This window comes from Xiphophorus couchianus, chromosome 19 (assembly GCF_001444195.1).
Source record: "Xiphophorus couchianus chromosome 19, X_couchianus-1.0, whole genome shotgun sequence".
Taxonomy (NCBI): domain Eukaryota; kingdom Metazoa; phylum Chordata; class Actinopteri; order Cyprinodontiformes; family Poeciliidae; genus Xiphophorus; species Xiphophorus couchianus.
This window is the reverse complement of record NC_040246.1, coordinates 1,057,584-1,081,070: the sequence shown is the minus strand read 5'-3', so window position 1 is coordinate 1,081,070 and position 23,487 is coordinate 1,057,584. Positions and strand designations below refer to the sequence as shown.

Here is a 23,487-nt window from a genome sequence, read left to right as displayed (position 1 = left end):
AAATACATGTAACAAAATACTTGTCTTGAATGTCTATATATTTAACAGAACATTCCTTGGATAATGTTTGGGGAAACACTGACCCCTCATACAAACCCCTCATATCAGTAAAGCCAGAAAATGCAATATGCGTAAGCATCTGACCAGTTCTATATGTGCTACTTCCTCTTTACAGCACACATCTTGTGAGAGTGTTAAGAGAGTGTGTGTCACTGCGATACACTCCAAACACCATATATGAGCAGCTGCTCTCCAGCATATGGAGCTAATTCTGTTCTCAGAACGCAAATCGTAGAAGTTTAAAACTTTTTAATGATGCAAAGATGCTTCGGCGTGGGAGTCGGCGTAATGTCACTGCTCCAACTCACCTCAAAGGCGGCCGTGGAACATCGCAAAACGTTTGAACCGTATCAAACAAAACGAAGCCCTCGGCCCTCGTTCCTTCCACATATTGCACACTTTGTGTTAGCACAGAGTTAGTGGGGTTAGCCTCACGTGCAGTTTGTTCAGATTCAATATTCTGTTCAGGCCAAAAGGTTGTCAGACAAAACCCAGATTTAAAAGAATTATCTACCTAAAGTAAGAAAATATGCGAGTAAATAACAAAATTGCTGAAATTGACGCTATTATATTTTGAAACAAACCCAGGGTTTCTGCTGGTGAGCTGTAGCTGCTCCCACACAAGGTGATTTGAAAGTCGGAGCGTCAGCCGGTGGGTCTGAAGCTCGGAGGGGGGAAGCAGGCAAGGCAACAACACGGCGAGGTTCAGCTGATGTCGAGCGCTGAGGGATCGTCCTGATGCAAGACAAACTAAATACACTGAAATTGGTGCCTTCTCACAGATGAGGTCAGCAGATAAAGAGCACAAGTATGAGATTGTTACCGTCACATCACGACGATGGCCGGCTGATATTTGGGAACCGGGTAGTTACTGTAGGATTTGATTTAAGGCTCCTGTGTCACGAGGAGATATTGGGATGACTCACACAGAACAGCTGCAGGGCGAGTCCTCTGAAATTCTCTACCAGACAAAATACCTGAACGTTGGACATCCAAAAAAAGCCTTGATTTTTAAATTTTTTTTGTCTGACATATCTAACCACAAAAAAATCACATTTTTTCTGTAAACTGACTTCATTTCCACATTTCTTTTCTGCATCTTTGTAATACAGTTTGTCAATTTTTTCCCTACTGGATCACTGAGAGCTGATTTCGAAGAACGTCGATTTTACATCTCAATTTGTATTTTTCTTTAAAACTCAGCTTCACTAAGGAAAATAAAGTGTAAAGTGCATCGCCAAAGGATTTCTACCTCATATTTTTTCATATTTTGTTACATTACAAACACAAATCGAACTGCATTTTTTTGGGATCTAGTCTAATGGAGTAACACAAGCCAGTGTAGTGGAAGGAAAATAATACTTTATCTTTTTTTTTCCTTTTCAAACAAATATCTGAAAGGTGTGGCATGCTTCTGCATTCAGCCTCTCTGAGTCAATACTTTGTAAGACTACCTCTCACCATCACTACAACTGTTTTCCAGCTTTGCACTTCTGGAGACAGAAATGTTTTTTTCTGTCGTCGTTTTCAGTCAGGCTGAATGGAAAGCATCTCAGAACATCAATTTTCAAGTGCTGACACAATTTCCCAACTGGATTTGTTTTGTCAAGCTCAGGTCCTCTGGGCCGCATCCAGGCTGAGACGCATTGTTTTATTTTCTAAGATAATTCCATAGGTCTGTTATTAATAATGACACCCAGGGTTCCATTCTGGGGCCTCTCTTATTTAATATCTACATGCCCCTGCTAGCTCATATCATAACAAGTAATAATATTAGTTGCCACAGCGATTCAGATGATACACAGCTGTACATTACGATGTCACCAGGTGACCATGAACCCATTCAAGCACTGAACAGACTGAAGTTATTATGTTTGGGCCAAAAGATTATCAATCGAGTCAATGCACAAATTCAGTTATTCCAGCTAAATACCAGAGATCTGGGTGTAGCGATGAACTCTGATCTGAACCTTCAGAGACACATAAAGACAAAGTTACAAAGTAGTTGCATTGATTACTGCAACAGTGTCTTTACATGTTTTCCACAACAAAAAAACAAAAATCAGACCGCTGCTGCTGGCATTCTGACTAAAACCAGGAAGATGGAGCATATCACCCAGTTCTAAAGTCCTTCCACTGAGATAATAGGCTTTAAAATGCTATTGTTGGTTTATAAATCACTGAATGGCTTAACTCCACAATACATTAAAAACTTACCATTGTTGTATCAACCTTCCAGACCTCTCAAGTCTTCTGGTTCCAGTCTACATCCCCAGAACCAAACGATGAGAAGCAGATTCACTTTTTATGCTCCTCTAATCTGGAACAAACATCCAGAAAGCTGCAATCATGCTGAAACATAATTAAAACTAAAAACCTGCTTGTTTAGAGAAGCCTTTGACTCATAATAGCTGGAATACTAAACTGTAGTTTGCTTACTTTGCAATTTAATATTTTTGCTTGTTTGCTGTTTTACATTCAAGCACTTTGAATCACCCTAGTCCTGATATGTACTTTACAAGTAAAGTGCCTTGTTAGATCTTTACCAATTAAATGACATAACCCACAATGCACTGCAACACCTACTTTGTGCCAAACAATATGGCAAACCTGTTGGTGATAAGCTGAGCGCTTCACAGTGAGTTCACACAGTGCTTCACTTACTTTGAAGTGCAAAAAAAATTTTTAAAAACGGCCTGGGACTGTAAACCATTTGGTTTTGACGTGAAGAGCGCATACAGACATTGAGATGGAGCTTATAGACATGTTATATTTTTGCTGTACATCCAGAAATGTTGTGCATGCACAACTCTGGAGGGCACAAAAAGAACCTGGAGTTGAGGGTATTAAGTGCAGCGCACCCACCAGAGGGAACGTAACACATAAAAGCCAGTGAAAAACAACTTGAAAACATTCATATTCTTCTTTTTTTCTCACTCTCTGTGTCGGCTATGCGACGCACAGACCAGTTGCCATAGCAACCGACTGTAAACAGCGCCACCATTACATCAGGATTCAACGCCAGAAGACACTCAAATATTTACCACACAAAGAACAGAACATTCAGCCCATTACAGAATTATGTTTTCAGGCTTGATGTGTGTTTTGTGATTATTAATAAGTGATCGCCTGAACACATCGGTGGTTGATTAGCTCATTTAAATACCTGTTTCTGAGTGTTGGTGTGTGGGTTGTTTTTTTACTGAACTGAACTGAAACACACCAAATTCCACAGCACATCTACATGTTAAGGTTGTCAAAGTCATAATGACCCCTTCCCCTCTCCTCGCTTTTTTAAAAAAACTTTTTCCTGACAATGAAATGTGATTCCTTTGGACCTTATCTAGGTGTCATAGTGTTGACAATTAGTAGCAAAGCACGACATCCTATTCCTTTTATACATCACACCTACATTAAAGAGTCAGCGTGTTATCTTGATAGGTTGTCAGCTAAAACCAATGGTAGTCATTGTTAGCGAGCAGCTTTTTGCCTCCCAGCAGGGAGCTGGGGGCGGGATCTTGCCCATGTGATGTCATGTTGCAACGTGTCTATAGGACGGCGGTGCAACAACACTCAAGGCACAGTATGAGTCCATGGGTTCTGCACAGTTTCCCCTCTTCATCTCGTCTTCAATGTCCCGTCTTCTGCTCCAGGTTGTTCATATGTTCTCCATGTTTGGCAGTTCTTACTGATGCAAGCAGTGTGATGAAAACGAACAAGACGGCAGACAGAAGCCATCCACACCTCCAAAGTACTCTCCAGATTCCCACCGCTCAGACCCTAACACCAAACATTAATCGGCTTGTTGCCAGGAAACGATTCTAAACATCTTCCTCAGACAGAAAGCCATGAAGAGCAGATTAAAAGAAATATGTCCTTGTCCTTGCTTTAGTGAGAAAAACACATTTATTCCAGTTCTTCGAAATCATGTATCTAATTTATATAACTATTTTTTAATAAAAATGTTGACCTCTAAAGTGTCTTACATATTTTCCTCTAGGATTATCCTTTATATTATCTCAATCCATCCTCCCATAATCTCTGACCAGTTTCCTTTTCTCTGCTTAAAAATGTTCCCTACATTATGATGCTGCCACCACCATGTTTCTTATGTCTTTCTTTAACCCCTCTTCCATAAAGGCCAGATTTGTTTTCTTGTTGTTTCCTGACAGTTTAGGAGGCTCGTTGTGATTTAGTCAGTTTTTCTATTTATTTTTATTTTCACATAAAGGGATGAATCTTCAAATCTTGGTATATTATTTAATAACCTATCTACATCATAAACGTCTCCTAACCCGTCTGCTGTGTTCCTTGGTCTTATTAGAAGCACACTAAGCTGAATATTGTTTAAAAATGCACACTTGCATTGAAAGAGCTGCTTCTCAGCTAAGTCTGCATGGTTAGCTTCCTCCTTCTTATATTTGAATTTAGTGGAGGAGTGTGTGGGAGTAGGGTTTGCTGTTTACTGGATGTCCACATCGCCTAAAACTTCTTAAATTCATGTATCTAAAATTAAGCTCTTATTTAAACTGACTTTAAATAAATGAACCACAATATTTAATTTTATTGTGGCAGGACTATTTACCCTCATATATTCTATGGAGAGACATCAAGCTAGTTAGAAATATAAATTTTACACTTACCCATTATGGATGTAAAAAAAATCCCCAAAAAACAGCTACTTAGCTAGCTAAAGTAAAGCTAGCTAGGGTAGCTACACTTTTCTTACCCTTATTTAGGTAGGCTAGCTAGTTTTTACAGAGCCCTCTAGGGGACATGGGGAATTTTTTTTCTTTTGCGTTCCCTCGCAAAACTTTTGCGTTCCCTCGCAATACTGTACTGGTCAGTTATGCAGCATAATTGAATACTGCAAGCCTTTCTTACGGTGGGCGCCGTACTTTATGCTTTAATATAAGGTTATGTGAGGTTTTTCCATGAATGTTAGTATCTTTTTGTGAAATATCTGAAGTTTTATATCTTTCTTTAGGATAGAAAGGCACCACAAACCTACGATATAAACAGAAACCTTCCGTAAGTAGGAAAGAAATAAAAATACATCCTAATTTGGACTATTTCTGAGTTATTATCACGGGTAATAAATCATCTGACAGTTTTAATTGTGTCTCTGTTGTGTTCTAGTCTGAATGGTTTAAAGAGCTGCTTTCAGTGCCGCTCCATCTTAGCCTTAACAGACATAAACATGCAGGAAAAAATAAATCGATTTTCAATCAGTGTTTTGCACCAAACAGTTAATAATAATAAACAAGTTTTCACTGAGTCTCTTTAAGAGCCATATGAATGAAATAAGTAATTATTGATATGACAGGAGCAGGAAGCTTTGACACTTAGGTGTGTCGATGTGGGCGTGACGTCACCAGGTATGAATGGGAAGGATACCGGCTTTGTGTGTTTTAGAAAGCAGGTGAGCGGGGCGGTCAGTCCTTGCAAAGTTTGGAGCCTGATCATCAAAATGGAATAAATCGATAATTGTGACAGAACAAAGAAAAGGTTTGGAGTTGATTGATAAACGGACAGATGAGATTCCCAGAGTTAACCCAGTGTGGTTCTTTACCATCATTAGTTTGTCGTGTTTTTAATAATAAAAACTTGTTAATAGTAAAAACCGTTTGGTGCAAAACACTGATTGAAAATCGATTTTTTCCTGCATGTTTATGTCTGTTAAGGCGAAGATGGAGCGGCACTGAAAGCAGCTCTTTAAACCATTCAGACTAGAACACAACAGAGACACAATTAAAACTGTCAGATGATTTATTACCCGCGATAATAACTCAGAAATAGTCCAAATTATAATGTATTTTTATTTCTTTCCTACTTACGGAAAGTTTCTGTTTATAGCGTAGGTTTGTGGTGCCTTTCTATCCTAAAGAAAGATATAAAACTTCAGATATTTCACAAAAAGATTCTGACATTCATGGAAAAACCTCACATAACCTTATATTAAAGCATAAAGTACGGCGCCCACCGTAAGAAAGGCTTGCAGTATTCAATTATGCTGCATAACTGACCAGTACAGTATTGCGAGGTAACGCAAAAGTTTTGCGAGGGAACGCAAAAGAAAAAAAATTCCCCATGTCCCCTAGAGGGCTCCGTAAGTTTTTCACATCCATCATGGGTGAGTGTAAAATTTATTGCCAGCTGGTTGAACAATGTTCATCTTAGCCATTGTTTCACTTCTGTTGCCAAATTGTACAAATTATTTATTTGCAGTTTTCTTTTGTACATTTCTCTCGCGATACAGGCCTTAAATTCCATTCATAATGGTCTTTAAAAGCTCTTAAAAATCTTACATTTGTGTTGTTGAAACTTCTAGAACCTCTAGTTTAAATGGAGCTTCAACTCCTGCTGCAGAGTTTGGACAAATATCTGTGACAACATGTAAATACATGACAGCTAAAAACAGAGTAATGAGTTCAAATCTTCCTCTTTCTGTTATGCTGTATTTTGTACATCTGGTGTCTTCCTGCTTCTGAGGACATGGCTGGAAATCTCAGGATCTAGACAGGAGTGTCCATGTATGAAATGCTGGTTGTTTGAGGTCTGGACCAATTCTGTATCATAAACAAATATTCATTCATTTTGTTGACAACTCATGTGCCACGCAAATGTCATTTTCTTTGAGATGGATGAAGTGTCAACAAGCGTTTTAATTCAATGAGAAATTTTAACTTGAACCACAGAGACTTCACACTCCAGCAAATTACCTTCATTTCTTGAATTCAAAACAACAGGAAAGCAAATGAAGATGAGATAAAAATGACAGATACACAGTGTGGGAAAAATTGCACAGTTCTATTCTAATTTTTTCCTGATTTTTCTAAATGTATTTTCCAGAACTCGCAAGTTTTACAAAGCAAATAAATTTTTTAACCTCAAAAATTCTCTGGTTAAAATATAAAGAAACCCTAACCCTTTCTCAAGACCATAATTGTATATTATCTTTATTCAGTGCAAGTAAGCTGCTAAATATTAACTTTGAAAGTTAATAGTGAATGATGATGTGCATGAGTTTGGTAACCACAAATCTTTTGCTGTTGTGTCCCCAGAGCAGCGGGAGGCGGAGCAAGAGGAGGACAGCGAGTGCCGAGAGGAGGGACAGGACCTACCGATCGCCTGCGGTGAAGACATCCACCTCTATGACAACCAGATCAGCCCTGGACCAGGTCAGTGCTGCAGAGGAGAGGCGACAGCGCCTAAAAACAGAGTTTTATCAAAATGGTAGAAGTTACTGTCTTAGCTGCTGTAGATGACCCTCTTGCCATCTTCATGTAGTATAAAACCAGATTAGGGGGGCTTTAGATGCTAATGCTAATGGCTACCCTGGAAGCGGTCAAGATGAAAGACACACTTCTGTGATTTTTTTTAACAACTCAGATCTTTAACTGTGTAGATTAATGTTGTTGCTGTTGCTGACATGTTGGCATCAGTCAGTTAGTTTTATAGGATCTGATGGTGATTTCTACAGAAAATGGAGTATAATTAACATCCTGAACATGGAAAGTCTTTCAGGCTGAGGTAACCATCTGGAGTAAGAGTAAAGCGGTTTGCAAAGCAAAAAATGTTAGTTGATTTAATATAAATGCATTTTTACTGTGTTGTACTTCAGCTTTTTTTTTAAAGGCTAAATAATATGGAAAGCTGTTTCATATGTATATAAATAAATAAATACTGTTATTTATAAATGAATATTCCATCTAATAAATAAATGAGTCCATAAAATTTAAAAATAAATCTAAAGAAATTGTACAAAAACATTATTTGGAGCTTATTTCAAGATTTACTATTTTCAAGATTTATTTATGTATTTATGTCACTGTTTATTTTGTAATAGTGTTTTATTTTGTGACACTTTGTAGAATTTGGTTCCATATTTTGTAGACTTTGGATTTACCTTTGTTTTTATTTCAGGGTATTTGTAATTGAAATGAGGGGTGGAGATTTTTCTGTGGAGCAAATCGGTTTCGCAAAATCTAATCCTCCAACCTGGAGGGAGACGGAGAGAACGCTGTGACTGACCAAATGAGCTCCCTGTTGAAAATATATTTATATCTAGTGTTGAATGAATTAGTGCCTTGTAGAATGAAGCAGCAGAAAATGTTTTGAAAAAAAAAAAGAGATAAATTAGAGCTTCATTTTAGTTAAAGACAGTTAATAATAGGGATAACACATTTGTCAGCTAAACACTGATTAATTTCACGTCATTATTTTCTGGCATATAAAAAAGACTTAAAGTGAATCCAGGCCTGATGGGGGAGGGGCATTTAGCTTCCCTAAATGATTCAAGTTCTGTTGACTTCAGACATTGATGCTCTGTTGAAATTCACATTCAAATCTGTTAAAACACATTTCATGGCTCCATCGAATACGACTCGTCGTCCAGGTGCTAAAGAGGCAAAGCAGCCCACATCATCACTCTGCCACCACCATGTTTGCTGTTCTTTTTCTGAAATGCTGAGTTACAGGACACACAGCCTCCAAGAAGTTCAACTTTTTCTCCTCAGTCCACAGACTTTTTTCTTAAAGGTCTAAGAGACGATTGAGATTTTTTTTGCCAAGTCTTTTCCTTTTCTTTTTTTTTTTATGTTGACCATAACTGAGTCCATTATTTTCTTCTCAATTCAATTGAAAACCTATTTTATTAATCCCAAAACAGAATTAAACGTGGAGGCCTGCAGTGCTTGATGATGTTGTGTGACCTTTAGTGACCTCCTGGATGAGTCATCAGCAGTTCTGGCCAGCGGGTCACTCCTGACAAGGTTCACCTCTGTGTCGGATCCTACTGGTTCACTCAAGTCCCAGAGCCGTGAAGCATTTCCAGTCTGATCGATGTCAGTGACTTTGTTTCTCATCTTTCCTTGGGAACATTTGTTACTTTTTCAGATCTTTTAGCATACTTCATGTTGTCAAAGCTGGACTGTTACAGAAATTTCATAAGTGAATTCTGCAACAGCGTTCTAATAGTTTTGGGTTTTTTGTTATAGTTTACTTTTATTTTGTTGTGACTTTTTGTTTGTCTAATGAAGTTAGTTTTAGTTAGTTTTTAGTGTGTTTGCTGGTTTTTAATAGTCATTATTAGTTAAATATTTTTTAGTTTCAGTTTAGTTTTTATTAGTTCTTGTAGCAGTTTTAGTTTTTTCATGCTTTGGTTAATGTTTAGGTGAAGCATTCAAAAAGGTCAAAATATTGCATTGTGATTATGTATACATTGATTAGATAATCATTGCTCAACAGAGGATTACGTTTTCAAATGGATTCAATTATTATTGAACTGACTCTGGTGTTTTCTCATTTCTCACCACTTTGCAGACTGGAAGGAGCATGGAGTATCTTAGTTTGACGTAAACTGCTTATATGAAAATAAATATCTATTTCACATCAGTTTGAACAGCTAATAAACAGATTCACAAACCAAGGATATCACATCTATAATTTCAGCATGTTTTAGTTACCGTAGTTTTATAAACCTACAATATAATTCCAGTTATAGTATTTCCCCATTAATTACAATTTTTACTTATTTCTGTTTTTGTTGTTTCATTTGTTTTAGTGTCGCAGTAATGAGATTTACAAAACATGTTGCAAATTGTGCTTCATACATGATCTAACAGTGGACAATAATTTTGCTCATAAGCTTTTTATCTTCATAAATGAAATTATTACTTTCAGTATTGGATGTTATTACATTACTTTTTAAATTCGCTTGATCTGAAACATTTGTGACAACAAAAAAAAAAGAAGTGAAACTACATCGACGTAGTTTGACAGGACGGTTCTTCTGCCTTCATATTAGGTCAAGTTATTTATTTCAGGTTGAATTTAACTCATTTTAACATAATACAGTAATTATGACAACTGTTCCTTTAAACAATTAGATTTGTGCAACATGCGTCTTTTGTGCAGCGGTTATCACACTTACCCCATGTGGAGCATTTAGATGTATTCGTTATGCTAGTTAGAGTTAGCTTCAGTGGCAACATGAGACTAAATCTGTGCATTAAGCACATCTAATAAAAGCACACTACAGGAATGAATCCAGTGGTTGAAACCACATGCCTTTGTTGGCTTTGTGTAACTGTAATGAGTTGAAAACATCTCCACTGCAGGTGCAGGATGTTTGTGATGCCCATCACAGCCTGCTGGTAGATTTTCACAGAGTTATTCACTGACAGCGCGGCTGAATGCTGATTAGTGGGCTTTGTTTTGAGTCTCTGGATTTCCCCCTGCTGTTTGCATACCTTTATGTTTTTTCCTATGCCAATCTATTTCATTATTCTGCATTAACAAATGAGTCCTGGAATGTGTTCCCTGTGTGTGCAGGGCGAGTGTGTGTGTGTTTGAGCAGAACGTTTTCCTCACATCCTGATTAGTTAGAAAAGCAATACTGTTGAAAATAAAATACTTTAGTTATTAAGTGACAACAAAAGATGACGTTTCATTCTTCAGTCCAACTTCAGGTACATCTTTCTGTTTCCTACCACCCTTCTTTCTGCTGGTGTTAAATTTTATTCAAATCTAATTTTTGCAAATGTAGTTTCCAGTATATTATTTTATTCAAACTTTACAATAAATGATTAGTCCATATTAATAATCAACCACAAAGATTATTGACTAATCACACACAGAGTGGTAAAAGGGCTGAAACTAATGCTTATTTTAGTTATTAATTAATCTGTCAAATATTGTGACGATTCGCCAATTAATCAAATAAAGAAATTGGCGAATTCTGAATATTTTTTCATTTAAGTTTTTATTATACAATATTAGAAATGCATCAAAAGATGCAAATAAACATATAATAGATGTTCCTTTTTTAAATAAGAAAATAAACATTACATTGCCTAAAATACTGTAACATGGCAAATTTTCAGAGAAGGTTTGATCTTTTGTAGTAAAAAACAGCAAAAAAATAATTATAACATCAACATATAAAAAAAATCATCCCTTTCTGATGGATACCAATATGGTGTAGGACTGATCACTTTTTTGAGTTAACAGATTAATAACTGGATAGCTAAAGGTTCTTAAGATTCTTCTTTTTTTAAAACAAAATTTTAACTGAGAAAAGGTAAAACAAAGTTTTTTTTTATCTATAATGTGTCTGAAATGTCCAGGCTTAATTACTGCTCTGACTTTAAGTTAACTATTGATCGATTTCTAAATTACTTGACGATTATTCCAATAATCGATTCCTCTCTATTAATCTGTGTAAAGTGTAACTGTAAAGACAGATTTGATGTGGCTGAACACAAATGTACACTGTACACTTTAGATGTGTATTTTATTTCAGTCATGGTTTACTTTCTGTTTAATGAAACAAAATCCAATTATGATTACATTTTTGGTTGGAACTAGAAAATTTTAAGTTAATTAACATTAATTAATATAATTAACATTTCTCAAACAAAACTATATTACTGATTAAATGAAAATGATCTTAAAATAATTTTATTGTTCATCGCGATAACTTCTGGGAAAATTTATTGTCCAACAATATTCGTGACAGGCCTGTGTTTGTGCAAGTTGTGTGTAGCTTTCTCTCCAGCGTGTATTCGGTACCAGGCTGCAAGATGTCGCAAGATGACATAATTCTGCCCTGCGCTGACTATAACAGTTTCCAAGCACAATATTAGTTTGTGCTTATGTGGGGATTAATAACCACTGAAGAATACTGGCTTCCACCAAACGCCCCGCAACACAACAAACAGTTTCAGAGAAAATTATGTTTAAGTGTAAATGGAGTGTTTGTGAGAGCCGACAGGGTTTTTGAAAATGACGAAGCATAAAACGGTAGGAACATTTCTGCTTATTGTCACCTTGTTTGAGTGCAGCATTTGCTGCTGTGAACTGGACTGGCCTGGAGGGGCTCCTGACCTGCACCCAGCGGAGAATGTGAAGGCTGAGTTTGAAAGGAAAAGGTTAATAACAATGATCTCATATTGAGTTGCAAACAATGAAACATAATTTCTGCTTGTGTGGCCGGGAATGATTTTAAATTGAGTTGACACAACATGAGTGAAATATCTAGGAAAAGTTGAAGTTAATAGTTTTTTTTAAAATGTTTTTACAAGTTTTTCTGGTTAGGGGTTTTAGAGATTATTTTTCTTATTTGTACATCCCTTTATGGGTTTAGCTGTTAAACGTGTGCTACGTTTAACAATGTTTGCTCTCACAGCTCTCAGAATCCAAATGGTAGTTTTTAGTCGAGAGCAAAAGGAGTAAGTAGAAGCAAAGACTAAAGTTTTAAAAATGTTTTTTAGCAAGTTTTATTTAGTTCTTGTGTAAACGCACATTAAAGCTGCAGTATTTAGCTTTTATAAACAATATTTTAAAAATAATAATGGTTAAAACTGTCACTATGTTGTGACAGTATAACATGAAACAATCTGTGAAAAAATCAAGCTATTCTATCTCCTCCCTGTGGTCCGACTGCCATCTGCAGAAATACACCACTTACGGTAAGAAACAACCAATCAGAGCCAGGAGAAGGGTCTGAGCGCTGTCAATCATGCTGGTATATTTGCTGTTTATCGTTGCTTTCTGCGTTGCAGCTAGTTTCCCTCAGCAGAGCCTTTTGTGAAAGCTATGTGGCATAGCAAACGATGACAGCAGATAAGATACCATTTTCTGTAATGGTAAGTTGTTTCTCTGCCATTAGCACATTGAACAGCACATACACGAGTATGACTGACAGTTTTAAGACTAGTTTTTGGCCATATTAAATAAATGTATTTCTTTCATGCGAAGTAGACCAAACATATTAATAGTCTATTGAGTTAAATTCCACAAGTACTGAAATGTGTTCGACATGTTCTCTTTAGAACTCAATTCAACCCAGTTGTTTCGGCAATATACGCAGGACTCAATATCTTAACTCAAAAAATAATAATTAATATTCATTTAAAGGGGCAGTGTTATATAAAATCTATTGTTTTGAGCTTTGCATCATATTATAATATTATGTTCTCATCGAAAACATACATGGATTCTTGCTTTGATTCCGTAATGAAAGTTTGAGAAATCCTTTAATCTCCGATGGCAACCGTTCAGCTGTGCAAAACGCCTGGGTGGACCTAGCCCCGCCTTTGAGGACAAAGCTCATCCTTGGAATAACAACTTCCAAATTTCCCCCACAACTTCTTCACTCAGCTCCTTCAGACTAACCAGCAGCAATTAGCAAATACCCGGTGGAACTTAGCATCAGCTGAGTTCATTATAGGAGCTACTTCTCAGTGCTACACTGGTAAAAATGTTGGTAAAGGGTTAATAGAGGAGCCATGTTTTGATGACTTCCTGAAGGCGGAGTTTCAGAAAGAGCAGGATTTTCTTAAAAAGACAGAGGCCCAATTTCAAGGCGCTAAATTACGAAGCCAAATTTCTTTAAGTGATATTTGATATGTAGCATTTTTATAACTGAAGGTAACATAGTTACTTGATTACTCTATAATTTGACACAATGTTTCTGGAAAACACATGATTCTGCCCCTCTAATATCCTTCCAAAGTCCTCACTGTGTAAACATTAGAACATGATTATTTACACATAACTACAGTATATGTGTAGTGTATAATCAAACCGGCTATAATACCTGAAATATTCCAATCTTTCTGTTCCAGCCAGCTGCCCAACACATCTTACACAACACTTCTCTGTTAGAAGGAGCGTCCTATCAGCACTTCTTAGTCACCTCCCTGCGCCTCTTTGTAAAGATAATTACACGACACTCCACACTAAGATTACACAGCACCCGCGACCGAACAGTTTCAGTGCCACCTTGATCAAATAATGAACCGACCTGTGTCACATGTTAACACTTCTCCCTCTCTGATATCTGAACACCCCACGCCCCCCAAAAAAACCTCTCCTGGATTACTTTAAGCCACTCGGTACGTGGAGTCCTACAGAAACCATTAGACGGAGGTGATCGTTTGGATGAGGTAATCTTATATGAATATATGAATATCTCCCCGCGGCTGCCGCCTGATGGCAATTAGAGCTTCACTCCCCCCTCTCCCCGACTGGAAGAGGATCAGCCATGCCGTGTGATTTCTTTCTCTTTTTTTGGTTTTGATTGTAAGGCTTTGATGAACAAAATCCACTGCACACAGCACGTGGCCCCTGCCACTGTTTCATCACTGAAAGGCAACGGTTGGGGTTTTTCTTTTTTCCCCCCACTCCACTGCCTGCAGGCTTATCTCGGCAAGGTATTCGGTGTGACTATCAAAGCCCGCTATCATTTTCTGTTAAACTTAAGATCAAACATGTTCACGTGTCACCTGGGTTATTGATAATATATCCTCGACCTTCGCTGAGGTTTATTTCCCTGCTTAATCTGGATGGGGGGTCGGGGGGGTAAATCTGGAGGAGTTTCTCTCCGATTGATTTCCACGTCGAGCCTGCAGAACATCACATGACATAGAGGAGGAAACCCCATGGTAACCCAATAACTTCGGTAACTGCGTTATGTAATGGTGACGGAAGATTGTTTTATGAGAGTCGGCGGCCTAGTTAAGGCGACTTGAATTATGCCAAAAACCTCGTTCCCTCGCTTTGTCTCCCTATTGTTTTACAACATAAAAGGTTTCTTTTCTTCTTTTTTTTAACACTGGGAAAAATCAAGCCTTTTGTACTTTATCTTTGGACTTGCCTCGACTCTGCAGAGATGTGCATTAGAGCCTTATCAATGGAGAAAGTCCAATCTCTGTTCAGTGAGAGCGTTTAGAAACGTGCCTCTTGACATTTTCATCCCCATTAGAAAAAGGGGTCTCTCTCTCTTCTTTTCCTTTGCTGGCTTGCTCGCTTGTTCTTGTACTTTTTGATTTATTACTGGAATGACTAAATGTTAATTTTCGGAGAAATGCTCTTTAATGCAAATGCAGAACGGGTTTTTATGACTAGATTTGCATTAAACATTAACTTGAGCCAAAAAAAAATGGCTTAGAAAAAACTCAGCTTATGTTGAGGAGTTTTAGGAACCCAGTGACTCAGGTCATCTTTTAAGTCTTCTTCATTATTTTCTCTGACATAAATCTCTGGATTTTAGGTCTGACTATTGCTCAGCGGGTAGAGTAAGTGTCCTTTAACCAGAGGATTGTGGGGTCGAATCCTGCTGATGTGCCGCATGGCAGGGCACTTAAATCCAGGTTGCCTACCTTTGTGTATTTTCTGCATATTGCTGAGTGTGTGTGTGTGTGTGTGGGGTGTGTGTGTGTGTGTGTGTGCGTGTTTGAGAGTGCAATTTGGAGAACTTGACTCAACTGTGAAGTTGTATGAGTGGGTAGGTATGACTAGAAAAGTCCTAGATAAATCCATTTCATTTCTTTGTTAGGGGATAAAATGAAAGTATTAGAAGTATAACTTCTTTTAACTTTTTCAATGACTGGAAGCTTACAAAAGGATGTAGTCCACTGTTTAAGTTCTACAGGGATGGTACGCCCTGAACAGCTTACCAGTCTATCACAGAGCAACACTAAAACTACGTTCATGGGCATGCTCCTGATGAGGTGGCGGATGGTCTCCTGAGGGATCTCCTCCCAGACCTGGACTAAAGCATCCGCCAACTCTTGGACAGTCTGTGGTGCAACGTGACGTTGGTGGATGGAGCGAGACATGATGTCCCAGATGTGCTCAATCGGATTCAGGTCTGGGGAACGGGCTGGCCAGTCCATAGCTTCAATGCCTTCATCTTGCAGGAACTGCTGACACACTCCAGCCACATGAGGTCTAGCATTGTCCTGCATTAGGAGGAACCCAGGGCCAACCGCACCAGCATATGGTCTCACAAGGGGGCTGAGGATCTCATCTCGGTACCTAATGGCAGTCAGGCTACCTCTGGTGAGCACATGGAGGGCTGTGCGGCCCTCCAAAGAAATGCCACCCCACACCATTACTGACCCACTGCCAAACCGGTCATGCTGAAGGATGTTGCAGGCAGCAGACCGCTCTCCACGGCGTCTCCAGACTCTGTCACGTCTGTCACATGTGCTCAGTGTGAACCTGCTTTCATCTGTGAAGAGCACAAGGCGCCAGTGGCGAATTTGCCAATCCTGGTGTTCTCTGGCAAATGCCAAGCATCCTGCACGGTGTTGGGTTGTGAGCACAACCCCCATCTGTGGACGTCGGGCCCTCATACCATCCTCATGGAGTCGGTTTCTAACCGTTTGTGCAGACACATGCACATTTGTGGCCTGCTGGAGGTCATTTTGCAGGGCTCTGGCAGTGCTCCTCCTGTTCCTTCTTGCACAAAGGCGGAGGTAGCGGTCCTGCTGCTGGGTTGTTGCCCTCCTATGGCCTCCTCCACGTCTCATGGTGTACTGGCCTGTCTCCTGGTAGCGCCTCCAGCCTCTGGACACTACGCTGACAGACACAGCAAACCTTCTTGCCACAGCTCGCATTGATGTGCCATCCTGGATGAGCTGCACTACCTGAGCCACTTGTGTGGGTTGTGGAGTCCGTCTCATGCTACCACGAGTGTGAAAGCACCACCAACATTCAAAACTGACCAAAACATCAGCCAGACAGCATAGGTACTGAGAAGTGGTCTGTGGTCCCAACTGCAGAACCACTCCTTTATTGAGTGTGTCTTGCTAATTGCCAATAATTTCCACCTGTTGTCTATTCCATTTGCACAACAGCAGGTGAAGTTGATTGTCAATCAGTGTTGCTTCCTAAGTGGACAGTTTGATTTCACAGAAGTTTGATTTACTTGGAGTTATATTGTGTTGTTTAAGTGTTCCCTTTATTTTTTTGAGCAGTGTATATATATATATATATATATCCTCCTCCATGGGCTGCCACCTTATCTCCTCCATGGGCTGCCACCTTATCGTGGTGGAGGGGTTTGAGTGCCCCAATGATCCTAGGAGCTATGCTGTCTGGGGCTTCATGCCCCTGGTAGGGTCACCCAAGGCAGACAGGTCCTAGGTGAGGGACCAGACAAAGTGCAGCCCGAAGACCCCAATGATGAAGGAAAACCTTGGACTTGGTGTTCCCTCGCCCGGACGCGGGTCACCGGGGCCCCACTCTGGAGCCAGGCCTGGAGGGGGGGCACGATGGCGAGCATCTGGTGGCCGGGCTTTTACCCATGGAGCCCGGCCGGGCTCAGCCCGAAGAGGAAACATGGGCCCCCCCTCCCATGGGCCCACCACCCGTGGGAGGGGCCAAAGGGGTCGGGTGCACTGTGTGATGGGTGGCGGCCAAGGGAGGGGACCCTGGCGGTCCGATCCTCGGTTGCAGAAACTGGCTCTTGGGACGTGGAATGTCACCTCTCTGGTGGGGAAGGAGCCGGAGCTAGTGCGTGAGGTCGAGAGGTTCCGGCTAGAAATAGTCGGTCTCACCTCGACGCATGGCTCTGGTTCTGGAACCAGTCTCCTTGAGAGGGGCTGGACATACTTCCACTCTGGAGTTGCCCAGGGAGAGAGACGTCGGGCAGGAGTGGGCATACTTGTTGCTCCCCATCTCGGCGCCTGTACGTTGGGGTTTACCCCGGTGAACGAGAGGGTAGGATCCCTCCGCCTACGGGTGGGGGGACGGGTTCTGACTGTCGTTTGTGCTTACGGGCCGAACGACAGTTCAGATTACCCACCCTTTTTGGAGTCCTTAGAGGGGGTACTGGAGAGTGCTCCTCCTGGGGACTCCCTTGTTCTGCTGGGGGACTTCAACGCTCACGTGGGCAACGACAGTGAGACCTGGAGGGGCGTGGTTGGGAGGAACGGCCCACCCGACCTGAACTCGAGCGGTGTTCTGTTGCTGGACTTCTGTGCTCGCCATGGATTGTCCATAACGAACACCATGTTCAAGCATAAGGGTGTCCATATGTGCACTTGGCACCAGGACACCCTAGGCCGCAGTTCGATGATCGACTTTGTCATCGTTTCATCGGATCTGCGGCCGTATGTCTTGGACACTCGGGTGAAGAGAGGTGCGGAGCTGTCCACTGACCACTACCTGGTGGTGAGTTGGCTCCGGTGGCGGGGGCGAAAGCCGGTCAGACCTGGCAGGCCCAAACGTGTTGTGAGGGTCTGCTGGGAACGTCTGGCGGAATCCCCTGTGAGACGGAGCTTTAACTCCCATCTCCGGCAAAACTTCGAACACGTCCCGGGGGAGGTGGGGGACATGGAGTCTGAGTGGACCGTGTTCCGTGCCTCCATTGTCGAGGCGGCCGATCGGAGCTGTGGCCGCAAGGTTGTCGGTGCCTGTCGCGGCGGCAACCCTCGAACCCGTTGGTGGACACCTTCGGTGAGGGATGCCGTCAGGCTGAAGAAGGAGTCCTATCGAGCCTTTTTGGCCTGTGGGACTCCGGAAGCAGCTGATGGGTACCGGCGGGCGAAGCGGCATGCGGCTCGGGCGGTTGCTGAGGCAAAAACTCGGGTGTGGGAGGAGTTTGGAGAGGCCATGGAGAAAGACTTCCGCACGGCTTCGAGGCGATTCTGGTCCACCATCCGGCGTCTCAGGGGGGGGAAGCGGTGCAGCACCAACACTGTTTATAGTGGGGATGGTGTGCTGCTGACCTCTACTCGGGACGTTGTGGGCCGGTGGGCAGAGTACTTCGAAGACCTCCTCAATCCCACCAACATGCCTTCCACTGAGGAAGCGGAGCCTGGGGACTCTGGGTTGGGCTCTCCAATCTCTGGGGGCGAGGTCGCCGAGGTGGTTAAAAAGCTCCGCGGTGGCAAGGCCCCGGGGGTGGATGAGATCCGCCCGGAGTTCCTTAAGGCTCTGGATGTTGTAGGGTTGTGTTGGTTGACGCGACTCTGCAATATCGCATGGACATCGGGGGCAGTTCCCCTGGATTGGCAGACTGGGGTGGTGGTCCCCCTGTTCAAAAAGGGGGACCGGAGGGTGTGCTCCAATTATAGAGGGGTCACACTCTTAAGCCTCCCTGGCAAGGTCTATTCAGGGGTCCTGGAGAGGAGGGTCCGTCGGATAGTCGAACCTCGGATTCAGGAAGAGCAGTGTGGTTTTCGTCCTGGTCGTGGAACACTGGACCAGCTCTACACCCTCAGCAGGGTCCTGGAGGGTGCATGGGAGTTCGCCCAACCAGTCTACATGTGTTTTGTGGACTTGGAGAAGGCGTTCGACCGTGTCCCTCGGGGAGCCCTGTGGGGGGTTCTCCGGGAGTATGGGGTACCGGGCCCTTTGATACGGGCTGTCAGGTCCCTGTATGACCGGTGTCAGAGTCTGGTCCGCATTGCCGGCAGTAAGTCGGGCTCGTTTCCGGTGAGAGTTGGACTCCGCCAGGGCTGCCCTTTGTCACCGATTCTGTTCATCACTTTCATGGACAGAATTTCTAGGCGCAGCCAAGGTGTTGAGGGGATCCGATTTGGTGGCCTCAGGATCTCATCTCTGCTTTTCGCAGACGATGTGGTCCTTTTGGCTTCATCAGATCGTGATCTGCAGCTCTCGCTGGATCGGTTCGCAGCCGAGTGTGAAGCGGCCGGGATGGGGATCAGTGCCTCCAAATCCGAGGCCATGGTCTTGAGCCGGAAAAGGGTAGAGTGCCTTCTCCGGGTCAGGGGGGGTGTCCTGCCCCAAGTGGAGGAGTTTAAGTATCTCGGGATCTTGTTCACGAATGGGGGAAGAAGGGAGCGGGAGATCGACAGGCGGATTGGCGCAGCGTCTGCCGTTAAGCGGGCGCTGTACCGGTCCGTCGTGGTGAAGAGAGAGCTGAGCCAAAAAGCGAAGCTCTCGATTTACCGGTCGATCTACGTTCCCACCCTCATCTATGGTCATGAGCTTTGGGTCATGACCGAAAGAACGAGATCGCGGATACAAGCGGCCGAAATGGGTTTTCTCCGTAGGGTGGCTGGGCTCTCCCTTAGAGATAGGGTGAGAAGCTCAGTCATCCGGGAGGGACTCAGAGTAGAGCCGCTGCTCCTTCACATCGAAAGGAGCCAGTTGAGGTGGCTTGGGCATCTGGTCAGGATGCCTCCTGGACGCCTCCCTGGTGAGGTGTTCCTGGCACGTCCCACCGGGAGGAGGCCCCGGGGAAGACCCAGGACACGCTGGAGGGACTATGTCTCTCGGCTGGCCTGGGAACGCCTCGGGATTCCCCCGGAGGAGCTGGAAGAAGTGGCTGGGGAGAGGGAAGTCTGGGCCTCCCTTCTGAAGCTGCTACCCCCGCGACCCGACCTCGGATAAGCGGAAGAAGATGGATGGATGGATGGATGGATGGATGGATGGATGGATATATATATATATATATATCTATCGATCTATATCGATATAGATATACAGTAGATCTATATAGATATTGATATCTATATCTATATAGATATAGAAAATAAAAAATATATCGATATATGTAGATCTACAGTATATCTATAGATCTATAATGATGAATATTTATAATGATATATATAGATATAGATATATATCTATATCTATCTAGATATAGATATATCAACAATTAGGTGTACAAAAACACACAACAAACCATACGCTGCTATTATTCGTCTAACCCAACCGGCTGCTTTCAGAGGATTCAGAACAGAAAAGAAAGCCAGATGATGCTAATTAAAGTGCTAGATTATCTGATCAGCAACTGGAGTGTGTTAACGCAAAGCCAAGCAGGAAAGACACAAGCAATGACTTTAAGGACACAAATGTTGCTGCCCCTTCATCTGTAAAGGGGAAAATGTCCATTCCCAAACAATCTGAAGCACTTTATTCTACTGGGTGAAAGAGTATTCACATGTGGAAAACGTGAAAGACCATTATTAGTGGTGATTCCAACAACCACAAGACTTTTACAACAAAGACTTGGTGGTAGATGAGACAGGAGTCTAGGAACTCCTCTGTACATGAAGGTTTTCACTTGTCAAATGAGAGCAAACTTTGGCTGAAACTGCGTCAAGTATTGGATGAATTAATGTTGTATAAATAATGGTGGTCAAAATTCCTCCACAATTAAATAAGAGACTAAAGCTGTGCAGATAATGACTACTTTAAGGAAATGTTGCTACAAGCTACTGAATCATAGGTTGCTCCTGATTTTTCACAGATGGCTTTTCCACTTCTGCTTCACCTTTGCTTAATAATGACAATGTGGATTTTATTGTGTTCTTTTGTCCACTCGAGTGGATTTTTTTTATAATATAGAGCCTGGTAAAGATGAGATGGGACATGTATGGAGCTAAATTGGGGCCAGTTTCAAACTTTTTTTTTTATCACTTTCAAAAGAATATTTCAGTCAGATCTTTTTATTTAGTTTCAAATCTTTTTTTCAGTTTCAAAATAATGCTTCAGTTACAAACATTTTTCTATTTAACAAACTTTATGGCCCCAATTTAGCTCCATATTGGGCCTAACAGGCAGCAGAGGTGTAGCTTTGGGTGGATGTTGGAGAAACAAAGCCCTCAGAGTTGGATGTGCTTTATATTGTTACTTCTAAATAACAGTCACAAAAATTCACAAGGAGAGCACAAGAAAAATGGCATTAATATTTAATATTTAAACAAGTTTAAACAATTGAGTGAAGTGGTCTATTGATCTTTGAAGGTGTTTCTTTAATTGAAAACACAGTTTTCCATTCTACATTCAGACATGCAGAGACCTTTCAAGCGGCACATATTCACATATTTTATGTTTCTTAACCTTTCTCTAGGGCTCTCCAGGGAAGCAAAGGAGCCACAAGCAGTTACGAACTTTGCTTTGCTCCTCTGTCATAGGAAAAGTTTTTTATTGCTTTCAATTTTCTTTTTCTTTTTCTTGCAGCTTTGACTTGTGTCTGGGGAGCCAAAGCTGTTTTATTTTCAGTGATAAATAGTTGGCTACCACTCTTCTACAGAGCCAGGAGTTGCATGACCACAGCTACGTGACATAAAACTAAAAGCACCTCATATAAAAGTCAAATATAGTTCGATTTGTAAAACAAAAAACTAGACCCCATGCATTTTTGTTGTTTCTGACAGAACTCAAAATGTTTCTATGACTTACTATTACTTCAGTTTTTTTTATTTGTTTTTTTCCCCCCTGGAGATAAAAATCCAAATAAGTTTGTTACCTACGTACGTCAACAAGAAATTAACCAATCTGCTAAATGCTTAACAAGTATTTTTACCCTGATTAAATAAGTTTACGGTAATATCATTTATAGTAAACAAGTACCACCTGTTGATTGTCTAGAAATAGAGAAAATTAGAAATTAACACTGTTTTATAAATGTTTCTTTTTTTTCATTTTGTCTTTAGATGCCGACGACTCTGGCTGTGTGTTACTGAACACATCAAGACGGGTAAGCAAACACATTTATGCAGCTGATATGGGGATCAAAAATCTTTGACAATATTCAGATAAGGGGTGCAGCCACAAATGTTTAGCAACTTTATTTAAACCAGAGATGAACAGAAAATAGGAATAAACATTTACATGCTCAACAATGAAACTTTAAAACACTGAAGCATTTTAAATCTTTGCTATCCAGCACCTTGCGAAGTATTCACATCCCAAAAAGTTTTCCACATTTTGCCTCATTATAGTCACAGATTTTATATGTTTTATTGGAATTTTAGTGGAATAAAAACCATGTATGATGTTCAAATAATATCCAGACCTTCAATTGGAGAATCTGTCAAGAGCCGTTACAGCTCTTGTTGAAAGAAAGTCGAGCAAAGTCCCTTTTTGCATTTGTAGAAGTGGTGGGACTTGATTAAAATCTTTAATCAAATAAATTGCGAGGTACGTGTAATTAATCTCAATTAAATGCAATTTAATCAAAAACATATATTGATAAAATGAGCAACATTTTCAATTCAGAAACCATTTTTGTGACTTAATTATTGAATAAATAGAAATATGAGCTCGACAAAGATTTATTGTTATTTACCAATATTTAAGGTTTTCAGCCATCAGAATGGTGCAAAGTATTATTTTGCCATTCAGCTTTGAACGCTGACATTAGCTTTGGATGACTGTGTCGCTGCTATATGTTTAGCTTTGAGATGCTATTTTAGGCTTGAATAGCTTCGCTAATAGGCTAGCTCCTTTTGGCACAACATAAATGCAACAATAGTCTTTTCCAGCGTCCAATCAGATAATTTTTAAAGCAAAAACTAATGGCCCCATTAGGCCAAGAGAAGCAGTTTTGTTGTTCAGCTCTGTTATTTGCAGATGTAGCTTGTGTGCCAGATTTATGGCTGTACCAGAAGCACGCAAATGCAAGAGTTCTGATATGGTAATCTTCTAAGTAACAAAATAAAAATTTAAAATAAAGAAAAAAATGGAAAAATGTGATCGATTGCATTAAAACAATCATTAAATTAATCGAAATTGATTCATTTCGATTGATGCTCCCGTCAGATGAGAGAACAATTCAATGTTTGTAGACACCAAAATGGTTGGATCTGAATATAAGTCAATACTGTTCAGATCTCTGTTTACTTAAAATTTGTTGAAATAAAAGTTATTTTAATA

The 23,487-nt window shown here is 41.0% G+C and overlaps 1 protein-coding gene across 5 annotated transcripts in view; it reads left to right on the top strand.

Moving 5' to 3' along the window:
* slc4a11 (solute carrier family 4 member 11) overlaps positions 1–23,487 on the top strand; it is a 148,883-nt gene that overhangs the window by 50,227 nt on the left and 75,169 nt on the right. For all 5 annotated transcript variants that reach the window (XM_028001596.1, XM_028001600.1, XM_028001598.1 and 2 more), the window contains 2 exons: positions 7,125–7,241; positions 22,266–22,309. In XM_028001596.1, the coding sequence (XP_027857397.1) occupies positions 7,125–7,241; positions 22,266–22,309 (161 nt within the window). The remainder of the gene's footprint in view (positions 1–7,124; positions 7,242–22,265; positions 22,310–23,487) is intronic.